General features: G+C 35.8%; 2 protein-coding genes across 2 annotated transcripts in view; one reads left to right on the top strand and one right to left on the bottom strand.

The window, feature by feature from the left end:
- CALB1 (calbindin 1, 28kDa) overlaps positions 1 to 16046 on the top strand; it is a 16770-nt gene extending 724 nt beyond the window's left edge. Inside the window, exons 2-10 of the mRNA XM_010006420.1 lie at positions 3998 to 4072; positions 8596 to 8679; positions 8769 to 8825; positions 11652 to 11729; positions 14024 to 14079; positions 14184 to 14223; positions 14314 to 14367; positions 14504 to 14575; positions 14992 to 16046. Of these exons, the coding sequence (XP_010004722.1) occupies positions 3998 to 4072; positions 8596 to 8679; positions 8769 to 8825; positions 11652 to 11729; positions 14024 to 14079; positions 14184 to 14223; positions 14314 to 14367; positions 14504 to 14575; positions 14992 to 15105 (630 nt within the window). The 3' untranslated portion in view covers positions 15106 to 16046. The remainder of the gene's footprint in view (positions 1 to 3997; positions 4073 to 8595; positions 8680 to 8768; positions 8826 to 11651; positions 11730 to 14023; positions 14080 to 14183; positions 14224 to 14313; positions 14368 to 14503; positions 14576 to 14991) is intronic.
- Positions 16047 to 20073: 4027 nt separating this feature from the next.
- The window catches only part of DECR1 (2,4-dienoyl CoA reductase 1, mitochondrial), a 19093-nt gene continuing 12085 nt past the window's right edge, over positions 20074 to 27081 (bottom strand). The window contains exons 7-11 of the mRNA XM_010006497.1: positions 24079 to 24178; positions 22974 to 23046; positions 20746 to 20892; positions 20365 to 20427; positions 20074 to 20269 (exon numbers count right to left, since the gene is read on the bottom strand). Coding sequence (XP_010004799.1) covers positions 20210 to 20269; positions 20365 to 20427; positions 20746 to 20892; positions 22974 to 23046; positions 24079 to 24178 — 443 coding nt within the window. The 3' untranslated portion in view covers positions 20074 to 20209. The remainder of the gene's footprint in view (positions 20270 to 20364; positions 20428 to 20745; positions 20893 to 22973; positions 23047 to 24078; positions 24179 to 27081) is intronic.

Genomic DNA, 27081 nt, shown 5'->3' with positions numbered 1-27081 from the left:
GTGGTCAGTAAATAGATCTGCAGATGAGCACTAACCGCTTTTTGCCTCTCACCAGTGTTATACACCCGGGGTCTGAGTACCAAAGCCTGGTGGTTTAAATTGCTCAGAGGGACAGGGAAGTTTTTGACTATGCCTTCAAATCAAATATGTGCATGAGTTAATCAAAGTACTAATTATAAACTTCCTCCAAACTAAACTCACGGGAGAAAAAACCAAAAAAAACAGGAAGAAAAAGAAAGGAAACAAAGAAAGAAAGGACAGATTCAATGTAAAGATTTGTGTTAAAATATGTGAATTTTTTTTTAATAAATTGGCTTTAAAATAATTGGTTTCTAAAAGAGGTAATTTAGCATCAAACTCAAATAAATTAATTAAGGCTGTTTAAATCAGTCTATGCTAAAAAAACTCCTGAAATAAAAGAAAATAAAATTAAAATAAAAATAATTAAAACTGGATAGCATATGTGTATTGGGAGAAATAGATTACTACTTCATACCTCCAAACTGAGCAATAGCTTTTCAATAATCAACTTTGCTTTAAAGTTGCCATATAATTTAGAAGTAAATGAAAAAAATACATCTTCATTTATCTTGTGGGAAATTGTATCTTCTTAATAATTGTATAAGTGTAAATTTCACACATCCGAATATCTCTCGCAGCAATGCCTTTAATGTTGCTGCAGTCTTGGTACCAGTTTATTCTCCTTGTTGCTGTTGATGTAGACACTAATTTTCATGAGTGTGAGTAAGTTTAAAGTAAAAAAAAACAACAACCCAATCCACTAAAAAGAAAACCCACAAGAAAATTAGGAAAGGAGCGTGTTTTTAGAGGGAAAAAGTATTTTTTTCAGAAAGAAAATATTAAATGTCATTTAAATACCTTTCAAATACTGCAACAGAACAAATCTCTCTTCTATGTTGAAGTGCAGGAAACTTAAGTATGTTCACTAGAATAAAGATATTAAAGCCTATGTATATTTAGTATGAATAGCATTCTTAGTAGAAATGCTGCTATATTATTCAATAGTTAAAAATTAATTAGATACTTAAGGAAAAATATAATTTTAAGATCTGATTCTTTTCTCTCTCAAAGTAAGTGAGCATCTCAATAACAGAGCCTGCTCAAAATAACACAGGAAAGTCTTGAAGGATTGTTCTTTTCTTCTATAAATTTCATAATTACTTTTTTAAAAAATAACCTCTGCCTGTATCTGAGACTGTGTTATAAAAATGCTCAGGTGTTTAGTTAGTTTTCCTTTCCCATTTTGTCTGATTCAAACCTAGCCTTGGGGTGTTCAGCTGAAAAAAACCAATCTACAGTACCAGCATCAAATTTAGTACTTGATCCATTGGCTATATGGATATATGTCATCTTAGGTTTTAAATCTAAGCTGATTCTCGGATTTGAAGGCTCATTTGCCAAACAAGCATCTCATTAGTTCATGTCTTGTCTCACAGGATACTAATTCAGTAGCTTTGAATTTCTATTATTTTGCCAGAAGGGACACATTGAGAAACTAGTGTAGGTTATATGTCATTTCCTTGGCTGTCCTTCTTTTAACACCCCAAAACTTCTTTTTCATCATTAACTTATGCATTTTAGGTCGCTCTCCTGCTCACTATTTTTGAAATACTCAATTATGCATTCTTCATGGCTGGATTTTACATCAGTCATGCCATATGCGTTAAAGAATCACATTGATTCTGTCATTGAATGGGATGGTTTAACATTTCCCAGTATTCTTCCCAACTACAGAACTGTTCTAATTATGTTCTAATTCTAATCCTTTTATTAATCCGCTCAGGAAGCCTGTGCTTTCACAGTTGCTTTTTCTCAGAGCAGTAGCACGCAGCCTGGCTCATCCTAGCCCCAACGGGTGGATGTGGACTTGGAGGTTTTAGGACTCGGCCTTTTTCTTTGGTAACAATATGTCCTTTGGCTTCTTGCGTTATGACAGTGAATTGATCTGATACACTTTCAGACGTGCTGAAAGAACTGCCTCTTTTTTAAAGAGAAAAGCTACATAAGTACATATAAGCACAGCTTGCACTTGATCTGCCCCACTTTTATGCAATACCTTCTTGATTGCCAAAAGAAACTAGGGTATAAATGACTTAACACAAAGGTTGATATAGGGACAGTAGAGGGATCTCAGCTGAGCTAGTCCACATCTGTTTCTCACTTTGTCTGCATATGTAGACAATGACAATCTTTCTCCACAGAAATATGCTAATAATTTATGTTTATTAGTACATTCACAGAAGTGTTTCTTTAGTGACATCTATCCTTATGTTTTCAAATCTTACTGAAAAAAAATCTATTGTTTTCTACTTGGTTAAGGTCTCTTCACTTTTAAAAGGGGAGACTGAGGTATGAAGGGCTAATTTCTTAATTTCAGACATTGAACACTCCATCTGTATCAAGTTTAGGACTAGACTTAGTTAAATTTAAGCAAGTTTTTTTTTACCAAAAAGGTTTATTTGAATAACATAACTCAAATAACTCATCAAGTATCTCAAGAGCAGGTGAAGCGAACAAAAAAAACCCCACAAAATCCTTTCTGAATAATGTACTAGAGGGTGAGCATCCTATTTTTTTTAGTTTGTAATTGGTTCCTTCAGTGCCTGGACGCTGTCTGGCACTGTGGAGCTGCCACTGGAAAGCTTAGTAGAATATGTAACCAGGGCTAATTAAAAACCAGGTGTCTAAACTCTCCATTTTAGCTGCTAAGCAAACGTGTCCCCACTTTGGGATCATTAGATGAAAGGTGACATTGAAGTCCATTGTATTAATAACCACATCTCTAATTAAAGCCATGGCAAATTACTAACCTGCCATGGATGACTTTGAAAGAAATAGGATACTGGGCCATGATTGTATCAGCTACAAGGAAGTGACATTTTAGTTAGATTTGTTACTTGAAATTTGGGACAAACTACAGTGGACTCTGTACAGTTGAGATTCCTTGTGTCTCCAGTAAGAAAATTACTTAGGTCCTGTATAATCAGATCTATTATAGTAACTAAACCTTTAATTTCCAGAGATTGCTGTATCTTCAGCTATAACCATAGAATTGTTAATTGTTTTAGTGTAACTGTAGTCCTGATTCTTGCTGCCTGGTTTTACTAGCTCACACCTGTAAGAAATGCAAAGAAAGCTAAAAGTTTAAACAGCATTGAAAGGCTGATGGCAGCTCATATCAAAGCAAGGCAAGTCGAGTTGGAATGTGAAATCAGCTATGTAGATATTCACCCCAAAGCTGGCACCTTTGCTATAGCCTAGAGCGAGTATAGGTTTTAGAGACCAGATGTAAAGCAGGGACCATAATTTATATGAAGAACAATTATTTTGGCTTCACTCTGTCAGATTTAAGGGACTGCTCAAAAATCTGCCTTGGTACATTTCAGCAGTTAGATTTTGACTCTGTTTCAACCTAATGATAAACAGTGAAAAATATGATATTAAGATGAGTTCTTTAGGGCTAAAATAGCATCCATTGTTCAGGAAAAATCCCCTCAAAGATACTGAAAGGCTATTTTGGTGTTCAAATGTATTATACTGAAGTGTTCCTTATTTTGAAAGATTTTGCACCGCCTTCAGCTTACTAATTTAAAAAGGAAAACTGAGAAAATTGACTACTAATTGCCTATGAACTTCACTGTCATCCTCTTAAACAAAGGAGCTGTTATACACATCTTCCAACACACCTGTCTTTATAAATTTTATTCTGTAAACTAAAATAGGACTTCTAAGTATTTAGATGCCAATCTTTCACACTGACTCTAATATAATTTCTTAGGAAGTGATCTCTCACAATTACATTATTTCTGATTTTAAAACTCCTCAATTTCATTTAAACTTGAGCAATCTAGCTGTGGTGAGTGTGAATACTTCATTAAATGTAGCATATTATTTGGCTACTAAAAGAATGTTCAAGTAACTTTACAAATGTTTCTCTGGATCTTGAAGAAATTATTGTCTCATTATAACTTTGTAGGACTTAACACCGGAAATGAAAGCTTTTGTGGATCAATATGGGAAGACTACTGATGGAAAGATAGGAATAGTTGAGGTAAGACATTTACTTTATAACAAAAGACTGAAATGTTTACTTGTAGAAAATACATTTAGTACAGAACAAAGTGAGCACAATATGCAAATATTTTGGGGTTTTAGTTACACAGAAAATATCTTCCTCTGTCTTAAGATCCTTAGTATTTTTTTCAGTAACAAGTAAGGTATTTCTTACCCCTCTCCAGATATTTCACCACACTTTTGCACACTTTATTCAGTACAAATAAGCACCAACAGCAATTTAGATTTCCTGAAAAGCATATAATTCGTTTTTTGGACTCCAAGTGAACTTCAGGCAGGAAATTTCCCTATTCCTCACTCCCACCATCTAAAGAAGGCAAAGATAACCAACCCCTTTTACACATACAGCTGCTCAACATCTGTACAATTTAGACAACGTGCTAGGAAGGGGGGAATCATGGTGTTTTCTCTCGCTTTCACTGCTCAGTGCTGCATGTCAAAAAGGAAAGTTCGCTGGGTTGCAGCTCAAAAAGTCTCTTTTTCAAGCCTAAATCTAAACCTGCAACTCATGTATGTCACTCTGAGCACAGTGAGACTGCGGTTTTATTAATAAAAAAAATTATTTTATAAATATTATTTTATACTTTTTTTTTTCTGATAAGAAGAAGTCTGACCTGGAGAGCTAATTAAGAAACAGCAGCTGGAAACGAGCCAATTCTGTGAAATTTCTACAGTGACCAACTTTGGGTCAGTAGCTAATTTTAAAAAAGAGGACTGAATAAAACCTCTAAAAGTCAATAGGAGGTATCACTGCTATGATATAATAGGCCATTTCAGGGTATCTTATCTCCTCTGTTATGTGTCTCAGTTGCATATACTTGTTTAAATGCATATGTAATTATGACTAAACCACCATAGAAATATTAACAGCTTGTTTCACTTGCAGCTATAACTGGTTTTTAAAAATGCATCTTTTGACAGTACTGACCATTGATCAAATAGTTCTGCATCTAAAATAACTGGAACACTAGAACTTTTGTTTATTTGGACTAACAAATGCTTATTCATTTGGTATTGACGAATCCTATTTAACTCAATATTAATGAATATGTGTAATAGCAAGCATTGGATGCAAGAAGGATGTCTTGACTGTGCCTGAAAAAGACTGTGTTTCTTTGTTTAGGAAAGATAACTCAAAGTTTTGTCTTTCACATTCTATTTCTGAATCTGCTATTGACTAGTGGGTAAAGGTGAGCAAATCTGATAGGGCCTGATGTGGTGCGGTGCTGAACCACCCCCAGCAGTGCCAGGCATGCTCAGCATCCACGGAAGCCATTGAATAGTGACAGTATTCGGTGACTGAAGGGACTTTCTTCCTTAATATAGCAGTTTCCTCACCCAATAGCTATATTTTATTTCACTTACATCAGCACAAAGCTTGATTTGGAAAGTGCTGATGGGACTCAGATGAAGTGTGTTGTGCAGAGCAGTATGATGTTGTCGGTATTTGGACTTGATTCTCTTTCCTCACAAATAAAAATGTCCAGTAATTCCAGATTGCTCCCATTTCTATCAAATAGTTTTTCTGAAAAAGTATACAGGTGTTGTTTAAAAATAAATTCTCTAGAGCCATTCAGACTTCCAGTTGTCATAGTGAATACCCCAGCATCTGATGGGAAATGTCCTAGTGAATAATGAGTTTTCAGGAAACATTTGTTGACTGAGATGAAGAGGAGGCCTGGGCAGATTTGCAGAGGAAGGAATGGATTTTCTGCTCAGATTAAGTGTCGATTCTGTCTCTACAAGCACACTGCCCTTTGTTCAGTAGCTTTTAGCCAGTAGCCTCCAGCTACAAGCAGAATCTGACCAGTCCACTTGCTTGTCTTGTGTAAGGACTGTTTTTTCACCTTTTGTACTCATTCAGACCAACACTTTCACAAAAACATGGATGTGAAACCCAAGGTTTTGAAAGTCATTCTGCAGTAATTCCACATTCAAATTATTGGAAGTTTACTGCTGCCATAAAAATAGCTTCTTTTTAGCCTAAAATATTCCTCGTACTCCTATTCTCTATTATAAAATTTTATTTTTTAAAAAAGGATTTTAAAATAACATTAAATATCAACAGAATTTACTTAGAGAATGATTTCTAGAAAAAAAATTCTGATATTGTTTTAAGTACTGAGAGTATTTTTTTTTTCTGCTAGGTTACCTATAAAGACACATCTCAGCTTGCAGCTGAGCAGAGAAGAGTCAAGCTAGTGTCAGGCTTTGTGGTTGTCCTCTATTACTCACAGTGCAGAAATAGCCAAAATATGCTTTCTTTATAAAAGCAGCAGAGCCCACAGAAATGCTCACTGAACTGCTATTTCTGCCGTACACGAACATGTAGTGGTCTGCACTCTTATTCAGAGATGCTTACAGAGCCCCCTATGCTTATGCTCACAAAGAAGTCATAATTAGAAATAACATCAAATTTGCATCTTCCTGTCTGTGGTGGTATAACAGAAACTGGGAAGTCAAGCCTGTTTCCACACAATCTCCTTGTTCCTTAGTAATACGAAGTTTCCTCAAAAAGCAATTTAATGTTATTTGATGCATCAACTTGGAGAACTGGACCTACCTTTAGCTATATTGTTTCTACTGTGAGAACATCAAAGACTTCTTTTTTTGGCAGCAGCCTTAGCTAATTCTGAGTATTGAGCTGCAACATCTTTGTAACATAAAAGCCTGTGGTTCCTTGAGACTTACAAAGGGTGAGAGATATGGCTTAAAATAAGGTAATTTCCTTCCAGAGGTAAAATATTCTGTACCTCAAATACAGTTTGGTACTGCTAGGAATCTGTTAATGATTCTTTGGAAAGTTACTATTTACATTAACCTTTGTCCCTTGTACTATTTTATAGAGACCTTGCAAAATTCAGTAGAGTTGACTATCAAGGTCCCATGAATGACATCTTAGCTGTAATTTCTTCACATGAAAACCCTTGCACATTGTCATGATCAGACCCTTCTCCCAAACTCTGCTTATTATTATAATTCTACATTTGTTGTTGAGTAGGAATGCTGATTTACTCTAAAAATCAAAGCTCCCCTGTCATGGGAGTAATAAAGAATTTTTTCCATCAATCAGTACAAAGTAACACACATTTAGCTATTGTGTACACATGAACATGAAGTTACCCACATGTGTATGTGCTATTTGTATGGAGTAGCTTTCAACAGCTGCTGACAAAAACAAAGTGTTTAAGTTGATTTGGTTTAGCGTTCAGCCATTTAGCAAAAGATGTTAGAACAGTCTGATGGGCCTGACAGTCTGTCATCAGCTGCTCCATTTCTGTGAGGAGAATGCTCTGCTGTGTCTTTTCAATTGTACCCACACTTAAAGAATGTAGCTGATTCCTTGCACAGATAATTTCAGAAAAGCAAGAGCTCTGTCTCTATACCCTTATTGTGCCTGTAGGGTGAGAGGGGGAGATGAACTCACCTATGGTGCAGCTGGAACTCAATAAAAAACCCTGAGCAGTTAGGCAGTAGCACTGAAATAGACAGAACAAGGGATTCAAGTGTGTGAAATAAATGCAGAAAAACAGAAGTTCAAATCCAAATGTTAAGATAGAGCTTCAGAAGATGTCATTTTCATTAAAAATGCAGCTAAGGAATCTGTCTTCCTAGTAAGCACAGCTGGTCTATTCTTCAAGTGAAAAGATTTCTTTAATCAAAACACATTTCATACATTTTGAGGAAAGAAAAAAATATTGGGCTTTTGTTAAAAACAAATACTGATTTTACATTAAATTATACAGCATACTCTCCATCTTCTACATTTGTCACTTGCCAAAATTGAGTTATAGTAAATGAACATTTTCAATAATCAGTACAATAATGTCTGATTTTTAAAAAGCCTTTTGTAGAGCAGAGGCATTGGAAGAACCACCCGTGATTTTGCAGGGCTAAAATTCCTTTTAATTTCTTTCTGATATTTATAGCTCTTCTTCAACATATCTTTGTGCCTGACAAATGATCACTGGTTGCTATCTCCTTGTTCTCTCCACTTTCTTTTTTTCTCCTGGCTTTTCCATGTATTTTTCTGTTCTACTTACACACATATTCTTCATGTCAGTGTTCCTCTCTCTCTCAGTATTTGTGAGTCGTCTGTTTTCCTCACTTTCTTAATTTATGGTCCTTCACACTTACCCTCTAAACATCCCTGTGTTATACTTTCAGTGCCAGTTCCAAAGTTTTCACCACACATTCTTATTCTGCGTGAGTAAATTTTTCTCCACTTTCCCCAGCTACACCTTCAGTAAAGTGCTGTCTCACTCCCTTTTCTTAGACGTCAGTTTGACCTTGATGAATTAAGCAAAATTGCAGGCCAGAAGCCTTTCAGAAGCATCTTCCAAACATTTCAACTATCAGGATGAAGATTCCTATGAGGCCACAATAGGGCACAATGAGCACAAAGAATTTAATGCTCTTTTTAAAAGTGCCATGCCCTTTGACAGGCTTAGATGGCTTAATGAAGAATAAAAATTTCATCTTTCTTAAATTCTGTTACAGCTTGCTCAGATATTACCAACGGAAGAGAATTTCCTGTTGTTCTTCAGGTGCCAGCAGCTAAAGTCAAGTGAAGACTTCATGCAGGTACAGCATGAGAAGTTGCCTTTTGTAAAATCATCCCAAGGCCCACTTGTCATAAATATGTCATTAAAGCACTCACATTCTGATTGCAGATATGGAGAAAATATGACAGCGACCACAGTGGCTTCATTGATTCTGAGGAGCTTAAGGTAAACCAAGACCCGTGAGTATGCATGACATGAGACCAGGCATTGGATCACAGCCTGTGCTGCTGTTTCCTCGGATACCCACCCATGCATATTCTTGCATTTCAAACATGATTGAAAAGCAATATGATTAGTTTATATTTTTATCACTGATAAATTATTTAAAGTGAAACTCTAATATGATCAGTGTTTTTTAAAGTGTGTTTTTAATTCAGATGAATGTTTGTCTCAGGTGACTCGAGGTAGTGGGTACACTAGCTTAGAATAAGAAAGATTAAGAAGGAAGGTAGACCTCTGGAAGCTTATATATATGCTGGGGAGGAGGGCTATTTTGCTTTTTTTCCTAAGGGAATCACTACCATTCATCACTAGGCTGCTGGGCAGATCATGCTGTCTCAAGTATCATGTCACCTTCCCATTCCACTGTAATACTATTCGGCAAACAACTGGAATTGTGTTGCCCTAGTTCATTAACTTGGTGGACTTTGGTATCAGCTCTAACATGCACAGAAAAGAGTAGAATCAAGATTATTCTGTTAGTCATCTCAGCCTTGCAGAATTAACGAACCTTAAAACTAGAGTAATTAAACTAACAGAAATTTGTAGATGCTGAATCACAGTGTCACAGAATTGCAGAGTGGTTGGAAGGGACCACTGAAGGTCACCTGGTCCAACCCCACTGCTCAAGCAGGGTCACCTAGAGCTAGTTGCCCAGGACCATGTCCAGATAGTTTCTGAATATCGCCAAGGATGAAGACTCTAAAACCTTTTGGGGAAACCTGTGCCAGTGGCTCGGTCACTCTGATGGGGAAAAAGTGTTTCCTATTGTTCAGAGGGAACCTCCTGTGTTTCAGTTTGTGCCCATTGCTTCTTGTCCTGTCACTGGGCACCAGCCTGGTTCCGTCCTCTTTGCACCCTCTCTTGAAGTATTTATATTGATGCACTTGATGAGGTTCCCTGGAGCATTCTCTTCTCCAGGCTGAACAGTCACAGCTCTTTCAGGCCTTCCTCATAGGAGAGAGATGCTCATATACTGCAGACTCTGAGTAAAAAGATGACATTTTTCTACAGTTTAGTTGCACTTCATACATTACTGTAACTTTAAAATCAGAGGTAAGGAAAGCACCAGGAGATCAAACTGTCTGAAATCCTTACAGCTCTTCTGTTCAGAAGAGGAATCCACATCAGCCAATTCATATAGTTTTTCCTTTTCCCTTAATCTTTGAGTTTGGAATGTGTGTGACGTTTGCCAAGGATCCTACCTCAAGGTAACCCTCAGGCAGACAAGTCCTGGGCAGTCGCAGCAGGTTGCGTATCTGAAGTAGGTAGGATCTGGAGGAAGCTGTGCACTTGAGAAGTCTCCATCTGTTAGACAATGCCTTAAGGACTGTTGCCAGCTGCTGCAATTTAAAATAGACTTTAAAAGGCAGGGCTGATTGAGGACCAGCTGAAAGAAGGAAGACATTTTAACTGGATCCCTAATAGTCCTGTATCTCTTGTGCTGGGAGATTCTGGCTGCCTCAGAGAAACAGGCCATTTTAACATATTAAAAATATAACATAAATGTTCAGTTTTATTTCTAGATAAGTATTTCTTGGCAAGCCCAAACATTTTAAGTATTTGCTATATGAGTACACCCACCTTCAACTTTGTAAAAGAAATTTAAGCTGGAAATCAGGAAAACTTTCTAACAGTAGTAATGGCAGTGGAATACATTGCCTAAGTGGGAGGCAACCTCTCCATCACTGCCTGTATTTAGGAAAGGTTTGGTAATAGCTTAGATCAGACAATAACTCAGGAAGTTTAGCTATAGATGATCCTATCTTGAGACATGGACATGGACTGGACAGCCTTTCAGTGCCCTTTCCCGTTCTATTTTCCATCAAAGCATATGACATTAAACAGGTCTCCATAATGTCCATTTACAATATTGCAGACATGTTCTTTGTATACACATTACCAGGAAGATCTTCCAGCACAGTGGGGGCCAGACTGGAAGAACTATAGTGGGTATTAGTCATATGATTATTGACATGGTTACATTCAAGTTTAAATTCCACCGAGATAATCACATTCCAACTGATGACAGCAGTTAGGTACTTCACTGAGCACTGACAGGCATACAGACATTTCAGGTCTCGCAACATGCTCATTAAATAGCTGTCTTTCTTTTTTAATGTCACAGAACTTGTACAGAAAGTTAAACCACTGAACGGGTGGAAACAATCTTATTTTTTAAAGTAAAAATGGCTGGTGTTTAAAGTCACATGATACTATATCAATTTCACAGTGACATTCTAATGAAACTGGCTGCACACATTTAAAATACAAGGAAGGAAGGAGCAACATAGGTTAACATTCCATTCACTTCTAGAACCAGGTACTGCCATAGGCAAGGAGAAAACTTAATCATTGATTGTTTTCAGTAAAATTTTTCCTATGTTGGGAAAAGTGATTAGGCATCCAAGTTCTCAAAGAGACTCAAGGTTAATTACTTTAGTTTACTGATGGAGCTGATTAGGAAGCAGTATATTTGAGAGCCAAACTATTTTTTCCAAATTCACAAGACAACAAATGGCATACAATGCCAAAAGTTTTATGAGTCACTTTTTCCAATTAAAACTGTGCAGTATACTTGAATTGATAAAAAAACCTGTTACATTCTTAGCTGTTAAGTACTACTTCTTTTTATACAAATTTGGAAATTCAGCAATAAAGAGTAAAGTGGGAGTAAAGTAGTGTTTCCCATTACTTTATCTGAAGTTAGGAATCAAGCATATTATAAAGTAGATAAAAATTCACCTATTATTCTTCTATTTATTTTAACAGAGCTTCTTGAAAGATTTATTACAGAAAGCAAATAAGCAGATCGACGACTCAAAGCTAACAGAGTACACAGAAATAATGGTAAGATTATTTACAGGCATATTTCATCAAGACTGGATTAATGCAACCTCTGTTGTCTTTAGCCACTGGAAGGATTCAAAAGACTTGGAGGCCCACCAGGTTCTAATCAGGCTAAATATGTGATTGCAACAGAGAGACAACTGCCACAACTAGTACTGCAAATATTTCTGTAGCTACAGAGCTTTAATGGACAGTTTTCAGTGCTGCTTAGAAACAAAAAAAGCTCAGGAATTTTGAATCTTCTTGGTATTTATATAATACTAGGCCATACCATACTATTTTCCCCTGTTATACTTCCCTGTGCCATTAGCTGTACAGTTCACCATTCACAAGAGAAAAAATGTACCTGTCCTAATTACTTTATTTGCATTATTATGTTTATATCAAATTAATTTGGATTTACTTTTCTTCTACGTTTTCCCTTCTTAGAGTGCTGTAGCATCTGTCGTCTTAAAAGCCATCACTGCATGGTAGCTGCTTCCCATATTTACAAACATCTCACTCTTTCCTTCTCCCCTCCTTCTTTAAAAAGTACCTTATATTTTAGATAAACGCTAGAACAAAATTGTCACTTCCCTGGCCTTAAATCAGCCCATCCTTAGGGCACTCCTTCCATCCCACATCTATGGTGCTCCATGGTAGGGACCAGTATTGACTTCTGAGTGAACATTTCAAAAGACTCAGAATTCTTGTCTTCAGGAAATGCATAACACTATATTTATTTATTTGTTTTACCAGCTTGGTTTCATCCTAAATATTTTTAGCAAACAAAAACTTGCTAGGTAAACTCTCAAACTGGCTGATCAAAATTTGTTTCTCCAGGAAAAAGTCTGCTGGTTTGTCGTACCAGTATAAACCATTTATCTGCAATTGTCAGTTTATTCACTAGTGAAGATTCAGAGAGTTTTTTGACCTTAGAGTGTGCTCTTAATTTCTAGCCTCTGCAGGGAGACACAATGACAAAGAATTAACAGCAATAAGAAAAAAATATGTAAGGCAAACTCTCCCATAATCTCCTCAGAAACTAAAGACGGCTCATAGAAAACATGCGGTCCTAAGTAGCTGCAGGCAGGCACAGCCAGCCACCAACAACCCATAAAAATACAAAATATGTTGACTTCACAGCTGCCCCTGCTTACTTTGTACAAGCAAAGGAAGTATTAAAAGGAACCAAGGTGATACTCAGAAATAAATGCTTATAGAATTGGTCTTTTCTGGTCTCCTTTCCCATTTATTTTTATTAACCAAGTATAATTAAGTCTTTTTCATTGCTTTAATTCTGTCTTTAAAAGGATATGCACTTATTTCAGTACAGGGTATCGCTTTCTCTCTCATCTAAAAATTACATCTAAAAATACTGTGATTGAAAGTGATGGGATGGAGCATGGGTGGTGGTGTTTTCAGTCCAATGTCTAATAATATTTTGTACAGTTTGCTGCTTCTGTGATTCTTTTGTACAGCAAAAGCAAAAATAATACTTGAAAGCAGAAAAATGGAACTATACAGACATAAAAACTGCCCATCTTCATCTACTTCTAATAATGAATATAAGCCATCTGTGCCTCTCAGGCAGCAGGAGCTCACCCTTTCAAGGCCTCAAAAGAAAACACATTACTACAATAGGGTGATTAAAAATGATTATAAAAAGTATTCTCTTACTTTGTCAAATAACATTAATATATTTATTCCTTTAATTTCCCATTTTCATACTATCAACAGAATGTGACCATCTACAGGATCTGTTCACTTTTTTCTTGAAATATATCACAGAAAGTGAACTTCACTTGAATATTTGGACCTAGCAGCTAACTTAATGAAATGTCTATTATTTTCTGTCTAAGGAATCGAATGCCCTGGATTCTATCCAACTTTACACGACTGTTGTTTCACCTTTATGAATAGAGAATAATGATTCTACTAGCAGATCATGACATGAAGTCAAAAGTAAAATGTTATATGTCAACACTCCTCTCATTTATAAATAATGACATGCACGTTTCTCATATGGGACATTCATTATTGTAGGAAGGTTAAAACCTACCTTACAGTAGGTTAATCAGAACTGTTCATGTGGTTACTTATCAGGTTTTTGCAATATAATTAATTACTATAAACTATTTCTTCAGTACTTTTAATAAATGTATTACACAGCAACTCTGATAGATTAAAACCTGGGGCCATCATTTCAGCATGAAAAAAGGCTATATTTCACTGCATTTAAGTTTTAAAAGAAGTTATTTAGTTATTATGTTGTTTAATTTTTATTAGTAATGTAAAATTATATATTCTTTCAGCTCAGGATGTTTGATGCAAACAATGATGGAAAGTTGGAGCTTACTGAACTGGCCAGGTATGTCTTCCATCTCTTTTTCTCAACCAATGACATGTACCGATCACTGTTATGGAAGCAGTTAAATATTTTTTGTTTGTTTGTTTGTTTTTTTCTCTCCAAAGACTACTCCCTGTACAGGAAAATTTTCTTATTAAATTTCAGGTATGCATATTCACATTTTAAAGGTCACTTGTTACCATCACACATAAATAGTGTCATCGATGGATTTATTTTTTTTTCATTGACATTTAGGGTGTCAAGATGTGTGCAAAAGAATTCAATAAAGCCTTTGAGATGTATGATCAAGTAAGTCATCCAAAAACCTTTTTATTAATTGCATCGTTTGATGGTACTTATTTTCTGAATTTGTGGAAACCTAGTCATTACCTCTGAAGTGAAAAAAAAAAAAGTGTTTAAAATTATCTTTAACAATATTTTTCAGGATGGCAATGGATATATAGATGAAAATGAACTTGATGCACTACTGAAGGATCTCTGTGAAAAGAACAAAAAGGTAACTCTAGAGGGTTTTTTCTCCCCTTAGAGATTAGATTTAATTTAGATTTCAAGGACACTTTAATCCACCCAATTAAGATAAATATAGGTCTTCTAAATCATAATTCATCATGCCAAAGTACAACTAAAAATCTTGGCAGAAGTCATAGCAGTGTAAATCCTGCACTAGGGAAGTTGTGACTACACAGTGACACTGCCAAATGCCTGTTTCTGAGACATCAACTATCAGCAGTCCAACATATGGCTGTAATATGGGTAACATGCAAATACGTAAGCAACATTTGCAGTGTGTTACTATTCAACAGGCTGAGAATAGCTGCTTTTTTGTTTGTTTTTATTTTCTGCCATCAGAAGCAAACTTGTTCATGCTGGTAACTAAACAGGATTATAAAGCATTTTGTGTTCTTTAAATAGGAATTAGACATTAACAACCTTGCAACATACAAGAAAAGCATCATGGCCTTGTCTGATGGAGGAAAGCTCTACCGAGCAGAACTGGCTCTTATTCTCTGTGCTGAGGAAAACTAGAACTCTTCTCTCATGTCCACTTAACTAGTGATGTACTCTATCTACACAATAACTGTGCACTATAAAGGAGTAGGCTGTATTTTTAAACTGCATATAGAAAATTAGCCAGGATGTGTGGCACATTCCTTTCAGTTTGTTTCTATACTGTTTGTAATGTACAGTTTTTGTAACAATAAGATTGACAAAGAGAATGTCTATGTTTGGGTCAGTCTGTATATTCAAAAAGAAACAAATATGTCAGGGTCGGTTTTGTTTTTTGCGTTGTTTTTTTTTGCTTTCACCAACATGGCTGGAAAAAAAAATTAAACCTGCTGACATTGCTGTGGTCATCATATCCTTTGACACTTGCAACATTTCTTGTTGAACAAAACAAAAAGGTCTAGAGACATCTTTCCCCATTACAACTAAATGGGTATTTTAAAATGCAAAATATTAATTCAGATTAAATATGATCTAGGTCTGAAAGAGAAAAGGCACATTGACATGTCTGATTCCTAAAATTTGCAAAGGCACTAAGAAATACTTTCAGTTGTCAAACCACCCACTTACAGGTTTGTGCTCTCTGCAAGTTTTCAATTACTCTTCTCATATATAGCACATAGACAAAGCATTTATCTTGGATAGATCTCCACGCAGTAGTTGACAAAAATACAGTGGTTTTAATCTAGCTGTTTAACTTTACTGAATTTAAACATAGGCATTTCAGAAATAAATGCCTTTAATCTATCTTGGAATCCTGGCTAAATGACAGGTAATACAGTTATTACACAGATAAACATGATATTATAAGTGTACCTTTCATGACTATTGCTGTGTCAGAGAATATGACAATCCATTTTCTAAACTATTTTCACATTTTGCAGGTTATAATTATTCTAGTAAATTGCTGTTTTTACATCATACTCTGTGTAATCTATAATTAAATTTAATATCCTAAGATTGTTGGTGTCTAGTTTGTCTATTTCCTGAATTATTTTTTCTGTACCATGTAAAGGATAAAACTACTAATTTTAAAAACATTGTGCCTCATCAGATCTTACACTGAATTACTAAGCTATAATAATAGTATTAAAATTTAACACTAAATGAAGCAAAAGATCTAGTACAGACTTTATACAGTGGGCTTTGCTTTTTATAATCCCAGAGAGGCATTTTTTAAATGGGAACTATACTATGGAAACAGCCCTGTCTTGCATCTTTACTTTTTTGGCCTGGATTCCTTTTTATTTTATACCTGCTTTATGACTGACTCCATGAATGTCCAGGCCACTGCTCCCAGTGAGAACTGGTGTAGGAAGGAAATTGGGCTGTCTTAAAGCAAATAAACCTGTTGCCTCTATGTACAGCTGTTTCAGAAGAAATCCAAAGTTAGCAGATTAGCTGAGTAACTTCTTGAAAGCATCTATGTGTCTTATTTAACAAGCAGAAGGAAATGCATTTTATTTGTCTCAAACAATGAATCACAGATCTTTCAAGATTACAGTCACTGAATTCACACTGAAATGAATCCTTGAATTCCTCGGGTGAACTCAGACAACTAAATACCATTTTAGGAATGGCCTAGTGGCCTTGGGCTCTCACCAGCCTCAGCCTTGGAAAGTTAAGGAGTAGGTGGTGCTAGATGGAATCTTGCTGGAAAAAAGCTGCAAAAAAATTACAGTAAGATTAAGCTAGCTCATTCTCACTGCTTTACTCTCACTCCATGCACAATAATTTAACCGCTAACCTGCTTGTTCTCTTTTCTCTATGCAATGTGAAATACAATTGTGTATGTTAGGCAGAGGAACAGTGAATCTGCCTATCAGTACAATAAATGATTGATACTGTTCATACTGTGCACTTGAAACCCTGGATTTTTGCCTTAACAACTTAAAAATGTGAAGAAAAAAACAAAAGAAGTTCTATGTAAAATTGTGATGCGACCGTTTGCTAAAATCATTGCAGTGGAAGATAAAGCATTTAAAGTGTTTTCACAAAGAGTCATCACAGAAATTGGAATCTGTCTTCCTGCATATGAGCAAAATTACATCACAGATCTGTTCTGAAGCCACCCTTCTACAGCTGCTGCTGCTGACCAGCTGGCTCTGCTGTGGAGCATGACACAGAAAGCACATCTCAGACACTCACAGGCAGAATGTTTCCTGCAGTTATTTTTCATAAATAAAGTTGGGTTAAAAGACAGCAGTTTACAAACCCAATTCTAGCAAAGGTGTCCACATGTCAGTGCAAAGCAAAGCGTAGCAAATGCAGGTAAATTCAAAACTGCTGTAAAATCTCCAGGTTTTAAAATGCTTAAATCAGTCCTGGGCAGAGCTCTTAAACATGTCAGGATTGGGACAGAATAAGGCTTGGAATAATAAGAGAGGTGATGACAGGGAAGACTGCAACCTTTCTCTGGTAGATACCTGGTCAAAGTAAAATTGTAACATGCACAAAAATGAATGACATGAAGTAGTGCAGGTATGCCATATTCCTGCTGCACAGAGAAACTGACATGTAGGGACCTCAGATCCCCCTCACTGAAGCTAACAACCATTTTACTGTTTAAAAACACACAGTTTATTAAAATAAATACTCAAATAAGCACTCAAGCAAATCAACAAACACACTGTCCTACAAATTACAAAAAAGTATGTTGTAAAAAAAATTAGCCCATTCTAGTTGAAGTATGTACAGAATAAAATTTAACACAGTGCTTGGTATTCAGATCAAAGGTGATTTTCTATTAATTTGAAAGCACAAAACAACTAACTTTTACTAACACTGAAAAAACCCAAACCAGTAACTAATAGGCAGTTTAAAAATCTTTGGTATCCTAAATGCAGTGTTTGCTGACAGATGTAGACCTTAACAACAGTACCAGGTGAGGCATTGAGTGCTTGCTCCCAGCTGTGCCCACAAAAACAGAGTCCATCAGTACACCTCAGGGCCTTACCTGATTCCAGGTCACTCCCACTGCCCAACAGGCAGCTGTGATACAAATCACCGCCCATTATGGAGAATTCTCACTGGTGATTTAATCAAGATTGAACATAGCCCTTGAAACAAGCCATTTGGCTGTTGTTCACTGCTGCACTGTTCCATCCTGAACCGTTCATGCACGGTATCACAGCATCACTCTAATCCCCCCAACTTCGTTATGCATCTTTGAAAAGATTACCCTCCCAAGCTTATAAATTTTTTAAATAGCATATTCCATGTGCAAATGTCAAAAACAGATCAGGATGCTGACAGCCTGCAGCTTTTATGCAAAATGAACTAAGTCTCAGAAAACACACACACAGACTGCTGCTAAATTCTACTTAAACTAGGATTCAGTCTTTGTTAGATGTTTGCTTTTCTGATTAATTTCCATTTGGCATTTCGTGCATTTATACTAAGCCCTCATCATAATCATGGTTATAATCATTGGTTGTGGAGGCACACTGAAATCCACACCTATTTGTTGTGCCTATGAGGAGGCACAGAAACCAAATTTAGGCACCCAAATATGCATGGTCTGATTTTCTGAAGTGTCAAGCACCCCCAAATCGCTCTGAAGTTGTTCTGTAGCAAGTAAAAGCAGGTCAATGCACCAAAATCCCAAAGATAATTTTCTTTTACTGACTTAAATAAAGCAAAAAACACAGCCCTTAAGAAAAATGTACCAGTAATGCTGACAGTTCAGAAAAGAGCTTCAGTCTCCAAAAGGTTCACTTATGAATGAAAGTGAGTTTCTCCTAAATGCAAATTTGACCTGAATCTCTCTGAAGAGCAAAGCAAAGGCAAGACAAAGATATTGTCATTTTAGGTCAAGAAACAGTATTCATTTTAAACTGTGAAAGCCCTTGAAATTCTTTTAAGTGCTTTTGCACAGAAATCCTTGGAAAAGAAACATTTCTGAACAGACCTCCAGAAAGTTTACTTTCTAAACAAAGGACATCAAAAGGCAAAGCAGCATTATAGTGGTGACTGAGCCAAAGAATACTGGCTCTGCATGTTTAAAGCCACATAATGAATTTCTGGCATTTACTATGTCAGTAGGTGTTAACGTTTAAGCACTGTGGTACCGACTGCTGAAATATTGGGAAAAAAACAACTGTAGCTGGTGGTTACCTTCACTCTCAGCTGAGTACTTCAACCACATGACAAACTTTCCTATGGTAAAAGTCGTAGGCACCCATGGATGCAATTGACAGCTAATCTCCAAAGGATACCCTACTAAATACCACAGAGAAATACTTGATTGTACCACAGCTCACAAATATACCTTTGAATTATGTCACCTTAAAGCTGCTTTAGCGCCAGTTTGTGAATGCAAAATGAATCCCAGGGATTTCTGTGTATGTCAACCAATAAGGTTTCAATGCTTTCAGTCCTGATTTACTGGAGTCCTTTACTAGCCTTAAGTAAACCCTTTCTCAAGGGTAGACTCCCCCAGTCACACATTAATAACAAATGATTTTTAGTTTCTCATTTTCAAGAACATTTACTTAATCATGACAAAGAGTAAGCTTCTTAGAAAGGCACTGCTAGTCCTTAAATGCCATTTTTAAAGTTCAGCATAAGATAATTAACAGACTGAAAATGTCAGCAAAAGATGAGACCAAGATGGTCAACGTATTTCAAGATTTTGAAAGCAACCACAGGAGTTACATCCAATGTCATTGTACATAGGATTGCTAACATGAAATGTTGTTATTTGCAAGTTTAGGACTTATTATTAGACTCAGTTTCTTCATTTTTATTCACATTAAAATTATATTAGGTTGGATAGTTCTGAAGAGCTTTTGGAATTAAAATATCAAACGACATATCTGAGAAACAAAAAAATCCTCTGAAATGTTAAAGAAAAGCAAATTGTAGACCATGGCATAGCTATATAAGACATAATATAAAGAATAGCACAATTTCAGTGAACAACTGGTGTTCACTATTGGCAAGATTACACCATAGACAGGAAAAATACACATGCTATATTCAAAATATGACAATTTCAAAATATTTTATTGAAATCAGCGTAAGAAGTATCTTAAAGGCTAGCTCTCTATTGGTTATTTGTAAGTATTCATGAAAAAGTAGTGGTTCATGTCGAAAAATCTCCACCATATTCCAGTCACATAATTTAGGACCCTTTTGTTTTTCTAATCATTGCTTCCATTATATCCCACTGCTCTTTGGTAACCTAATAAAAGAAAAGAGTTTTATTGGAATTCCATGAAATAGTTTCACATCTAAGTATTTATTTTAATGTAAAATAGCAAGCAAGGAATGTAATACCTTCTTCAAATCATTGAATTCTCCTGCCATAGAAACATATTCTCCACCATCCATTCTAATAACCTAGAAAAAGCATAAGCAGTGCATTAAATAACAGTGGGTTTTTTTGTAGAATACCTTTGTTATGACCTGTGAAAGTTATTTTTTTTTATTTGGATCAGAAAAAAGCATGTTCAAAATAATGTAATTCATTATTTTTTATAAGTTCTTTTTAAAGGTACTAACTACCATGCATTACAATTAAAAGGGTTAACAATGCTTGTAAATAATTTCCAAGTAGCAATTTTTGTTTCATTTCTGAAAACCAGGGCTTAAAAATTTATCAGTACAACTCAGACCATCATAAGGTTAATTGTATAAATAAGATCAACCAAAACTCACTGCTCCATTAACCCAGCTTGCATAGTCACTGCAGAAATAGGCAGCAAGATTTGCAATTTCTTCTACAGTTCCCAGACGGCCGCAGGGAATCCTCTCAATCATTTTCTTTTCAAATGTGCCTGTTGGGTCAAGGCGGCTAAAAGCACCCTGAGATTAGAGAAACATTAGGGGAACAAAAAAGTTATTAAAATCCAACAGAGATTTGACTCCACATAAACAATATGAGAATTAACATTTGTGAGTAAACTTCCTAAACAATCTTTGTCAGCAGGATGAAAAAGCAGGGAACAGAAATAAGAATTTGTCCCTATTGCATCGATACACATCTGCTGAGGGTGAAAAAGTAGAATTTAACATGTTTGGGACAGTCACCTACCATCCATCTAACTATGAAAAACAAAAGGAGTTAATAGTCTGTTTCCCAGACACCCTTGATAAACATCTGACCAAATGAGCAAGACTCAAAATTGCTGCCCGGATTGGGGAGAGAAACAAGGAGAGTAGAGGAGCAGGAAAGTGATGGAAAAATTATACATGACAGAGTAAGTAAACCTGAAAAGAAAAAAATAAATAAATCAGGTTTGGTTAAATTGCACCAGTGGCTAGAACTCAGCTGTCACTGGAAGTTTCAGGATTTGAATTGCTTAGAATGGAATGGGAAACAGAAGAGGTTTTGTTCTTCCTGGCTCCTCCACAACAAAACAGTCTCCTCAGGCAAAATCAGTAACATAAGTTAGTAACCTTTATGTTGTTACTGAAATTAAGAGTTAAAACACATTCTAATGTATGTAACCATGGCTGTACTCATGCCATTTAAGTCTTTCATTGCCAAGTTTTTAAATACCAGTTTATAAGCTTAGCACAACTGTGCTAGTACTCTTTTTCCTTTTTCTATCATGACCTAGAACAGTGTTTTTTAAAGACATGGATGTAGCCTCTGAGGCAGAAAGCCTTGATTTTGCAATATGCTGTTTTAAGTACAGCTGGTCTGCCCTATTATGTGTTTTCAGGGAAATTTTAACTTGCAACGAGTATGACAAATTAAGTACTTTCTTAAAAACACAGGTATCTCAAGTGGGATATATGCTATTAAAAACAGAAACATTAATGGGAGGTAGCAATATCGACATTTAAAGCAGTTAACTTGCCAAAAATTATGAGAATCTAGAAATCAAAGTGATATAGTGGATGTCAAAAGTTTCTATGGATAAGGTGATGAAAGAAAAAAAATCCATTGAGATGACTATGATATGAAGAGATTATCAACTGTATCAAACTCCCCTGCGTCACAAACTGCCAAAGGCTGGAGACATTAAGAAGAAATGTAATTAAATGTTTTTATTCTACTGTTGCCTAAAAATCCATAAGATCCAGGAGGACTTTTGGTCTGATTCTATAATGTTATTTCAATACTCTTACAACTCTGCTGATAACAGCGCTGCACTTTTTTTGTACAGTCAAAAAAGGTAAAACTGAATTGTGTGGTGTAGCATCTACTACCGAAGAGGAAAAAAGAACAAAAAAGATCAAAAAACAATAAGACACCCTGCACCCCTACCCCCAAAGCAAAAGCCACCGTGAAACATTTTACAGGTAGTAGTAGTACCATTATTAGCTGTTACTGCTCATAATCGTAATATTTTGATTCAATGTGAAATGGATCCTCCTCTCTCCTCTTGCAGGACTGCCTTCTTGTTTCTTCCTGTTCCAGCTGGTCTGGTTTACTTCCTTCAAACCCTCCAGTTCTCCTTTTCACTCACATCAAAGCTTCACATTTCTCTGCTGACTTAGTTTTTTCTCTTTCTAGCTTTGTGATTTTCAACAAAACTAGTGAGATCTGTTCTTATATACCTAAAAGAGATTCTGAAATTTTGGAACTGATGAGATGTTTTGTTTAAAAACCAGGAGTTCAGGCAGAAATAGGCACTTTTACTCCATCAAGTGTATGTACAGTTGATTAAGAATGAAAGTATTTTAATATATAATTTATTTGAAACACTAAAACAAGAATATTTTATTTGTATTAGTGGAGTTTAGAAGGAACAGTGGCAGTTTTCAGAAGTTCAGGAAATTCTGTTTTACAAAGGAGTTATTAAGAGGTAGCACAGTCTTGACAACCAAGGAAATCATACTTGAATTTAACAGTTACAGAAATGGTTAAGACTATCTTGAAGTTAAGTCTGTACTACCAAAGCATATCAAGGCTGTGTTTCACTCATGCTATGTACCTTTGTTTTTATTGGACCTGGTTGAATCACATTGAATCTCATGCCATATTTACCCCATTCAGCCGCAAGTGACCTAAAAATTTATTAATAGAGTACATGAATATTTTAAACACAATATTTTAATAATGCTATTCAGAAAAGGAAAAAAACCTTACAACTTAATCAAATGTATAAATACTTAAAATTTTCCTGAAATAAGCATTTCCACTTAACATACTCTTTGTTCTTACCAAAAACACTTCAGAGAAGAAAAAACCCTAAACAATCACATTGACAAACAGCAGAATATTGATTTAATAGATGCATCATAGATAAAGCAACATTAAGGAGCAATTCCTTCTCCCTTGCAAGTCATACTGATGACTTTGACACCTAAACTCCTTAACAAACAACTGTTAGGCCATCTTTCTCTGGTAATTTAGACTCCCTACAGTACACATTTCTAACACTTTCAACACAGCTCAACCATCACTCATTCCCTCATCTTTTTCTGGATAAATCATTCTAGCTACTGAAAGTCTGCCAAACTATTAAATTTATTCTGCAGAGGAGTATCTACTTGCTATTAAGAACTGCCCTATTGTTAACAATTATAGAAATCCTTTTGTTTACTGAGTAACATGGGCATGTCAAGTAATAATTAAGCATAACTGAAGACCTTCATTTAAAACAGTGTAGAAAGCACATTTATGAAATTAGATACCTGAACCAACAGTATACTCCATCCAAATACAAGAACATAATTTTCCTGTGACAAAAGGCAGTGGAAGGCATTATAGACCTTGAACAGTTCCTCTACTAACTGTCTTTAAGTGCTGGTTAGCAAATGAAAATGCAAGAGAATCTGTTAGAACTTGATATTGCCAAAAAAAGTAGTTTTTCTTGCCCTTATGTCACCCTTGTGATAGTCACAATAATAGCACTTAATACTTCCTTCTGTAAGCAGCTATCAGCATTCTGCTCCTTGCTAGGGTACTGGAGGCTGAAAGTCTCTTTATGATACAATGGAATAGGAGGACTATACCAACCAGCTCCATATTTATAGGCCAAATACCCTATCTTAAGGATGTGGAAAGCAGAATGCACATTTGGCTTTATTACTCACTTGCTCATTGCTTCTACACCAGCTTTGGCAGAGGCACTTGGCAACACAAATCCTGAACCACTTTCTGCATAAATTGTTGTGATAGCCAGAAATGCTGCTCCTGCAAGTTGCAAAAACATTTTTTACAAAAAACATACCAAACAGAAAACAAACCTGCACAAAGATCAAACTCTGAACTTTAGGTACAATGCAACCTAAATGGTATATAAGTTTGCAGTTTGAGTGTTAGGGAAGCCATTTCACTTGGGTTGTAAAAATATGTATTTTTTAAAATAGTCTTTCAAGCTTTTCTTTCAAGCCTTTTTATTTCAGTGCCCCCTTTTCCATGAGTATTAAGAGTTGTTCCATCTAAACAGTTATTGATTACATTCCAATGATCTAAACCCTCAGACTTCTACTGATAATGTGCAAATCAGTCTAACTGGAGTGAAGGCCTAAGATCTTAGAGTGACTTTTTAGAGTTGCCCTAACCTAGTACCTACTGACCAGGTAATTTGCCCTCATTTCATTAATTCCTGGCTGAAAAAAAAAAAAAAAAAAAGTAAATCAGCATTAACAATTAATGTTTGGCATAATCTTGAAATGATACAATTTAAGGCTTGAAGTAAAGCTGATGCAGGAAAAAAAACTAGGCTTTTAAATCATAGAATGGTTAAGGTTAGAAGGGATCTTAAAGATCATCAGGTTCCAATCTCCCTGCTATAAGCAGGGACACTTCCCCCTAGACCAGGCTGCACAAAGCGTCATCCAACCTGGCCTTAAACACCTCCAGGGAGGGGGCTTTCACAACCTCCCTGGACATCTTATCCCGGTGCCTTACTACCCTCATGGTAAAGAATTTCTTCCTGATGTCTAACCTAAATCTCCCCTCGTTCAGTTCAAAACCATTACCCGTGGTACTATCACTACCCTCCCTGGTGAAATGAACTTTCAGCAGCTTTTCTGCAGTAGAGCTTATGACAATGTTAACCTGCAAAAGTTTTTCTCATTTATCACAACAAGCTGTATTATAAAAAGACCACTTTCTTTTATATATTTTATAACAATTTCAACAAAAACATAAAGGAAAATAATGGAAACTGCAACTGCTTATTGAATCTGCAAATTCTAATAGCCTGATCAAAGACTAGCATGAATATTGATAGGAAAAGGGGTAATGGCTTTAAATGGGAAGAGGGCAGATTCACTACCAGGGTGGTGAGACACTGCAAAAGGCTGCCCAGGGAAACTGCAGATGCCCCCTCCCTGAAGTGTTCAAGGCCAGGCTGGAAGGTGCTTTGAGCAACCTAATCTAGTGGGAGGTGTCCCTGCCCAAGGCAGGGGGGTTGGAACCACATGACCCTTAAAGTGCCTTCCAACCCAAATCGTTCTATGATACAAAATTTCTGAAACTGGGAAACAGAGGACAAGGGATGACAGTTCACTGCTTAAGCCACAGTAACTAAAATAACTGTTCTACTTACTGTAGTTTAAAAATAGTTTAATTAGAATAACTATGCAAGGGATTCTTCCTAAAACAATGTATGTTACTGTTAGAATGTATTTGATGATGAAGAAGAGACTCTGTACAAAAATTAGTAATGTTACACAAGAGCAACTAAAGAGAACAATAAAAAAGCACTGAGACAAATGCAAACAAATATCCAAAACCAATGAACCCTATTTATTAAAAAGGAATCTACAGTTACAGGCCTTCAAAAGAAAAATCAAGCCAGGCAAAAAACACAGAACTACTGTGAAGTTATCTAGAGTAAATCGTTAATGATGTAGTTTGCAGAATTAAGCCACAGAATTTTTAAAACACAGGTTAAACAGAGGTGAGTTGGGTAAACCTCACACAAAAAAAAAAGGATTACTGATAAATTTATAGCTCTGAAGTTTAAAGCACACTTCAGTTTGTTCACAATTCTTATTTCTACAGCCTGTACTTGTAAAATGGACAATATATAACCTATTAGCTCCTGTAATTTTGTTAAACTTTGGCAGATTATAAGTAACACAGTAGCAGATTACAAATCCTTGTTAAATACCAGTACACAGAGACTAAAAGCGGAGTACTTATTCACTAATTTAGATGCACACCTACAAGATTTGCCAGTGTACTTGTAACTCTCAGATGTGTAACATCTTCCTAGACTGTTCTAAAATATTTGCATTGGGTAGCATCTCCATCACTTCAGAAACTAAGATGTCTGCTCAAACTTAAAAAAACAAGAAGAAAATTAAAGTGGATAATGAGAGGACAAACAGGTACACTTGATTTACTTGCAAAAACATGTCTTAAAGAAAGCCTGAAATAAACTCTTACATATGAATGAAATTGCCTGAAACGAAGGCATTCAAGAAATAACAAAAGAAATTAATGTGTTTTGGAAGCCTAGAAGTGAAAGGAAGAGAAACAACATGAAGGTGAATGACTTCTGGATTTTACCACATTTGAAGGGAAGTAGTTTTTCATTCAACACCAGCAGAGACAAAGGCATTTTTAAAGCCATATTTCACACTACTATACAGAGACACTGCATGTGTCCAGTAGGCAATTAAGCAAACTACTACAATACTTTGCTATAATGCTATAGTAAGTCAGAGATGGGGATGCGTTTTTAATGTGGCAATATTAGCATTAAAATGGCAGGAATTATTTTCTCATGTGCTGCTAAAACATATACGGAAAATACCTTGTCAACTGACTAAAACTGTTACAGACTTACTGAAACAAGATTAACTCTATATTGCTATCATTAAATAGTATAAACCCACTGAGTATTTTCTGGAGAGGAGTTTTGAAGAAACTCAATGAATTCAGGAGTTAGAGAAATACAATGCAAATACAACACACTGGCTGTACCTAGAAAATAGGATTCAGAAGCAAAGGCACATGGAAAACTGTTGTGTACCTCACTGTTGTAAACATTATTTGAGATTACATCATTCTGATAAAAAAAGTAAGCTGTTATTCAATTTATAATTAAAAGATAATTTAAAATGAATGGCATTCTTTGT

This window comes from Chaetura pelagica, unplaced genomic scaffold (genome assembly GCF_000747805.2).
Source record: "Chaetura pelagica isolate M959 unplaced genomic scaffold, ChaPel_1.0 scaffold76, whole genome shotgun sequence".
NCBI lineage: Eukaryota > Metazoa > Chordata > Aves > Apodiformes > Apodidae > Chaetura > Chaetura pelagica.
The sequence above is the reverse complement of the archived record's forward strand: the minus strand, read 5'-3'. Positions and strand labels throughout refer to the sequence as shown.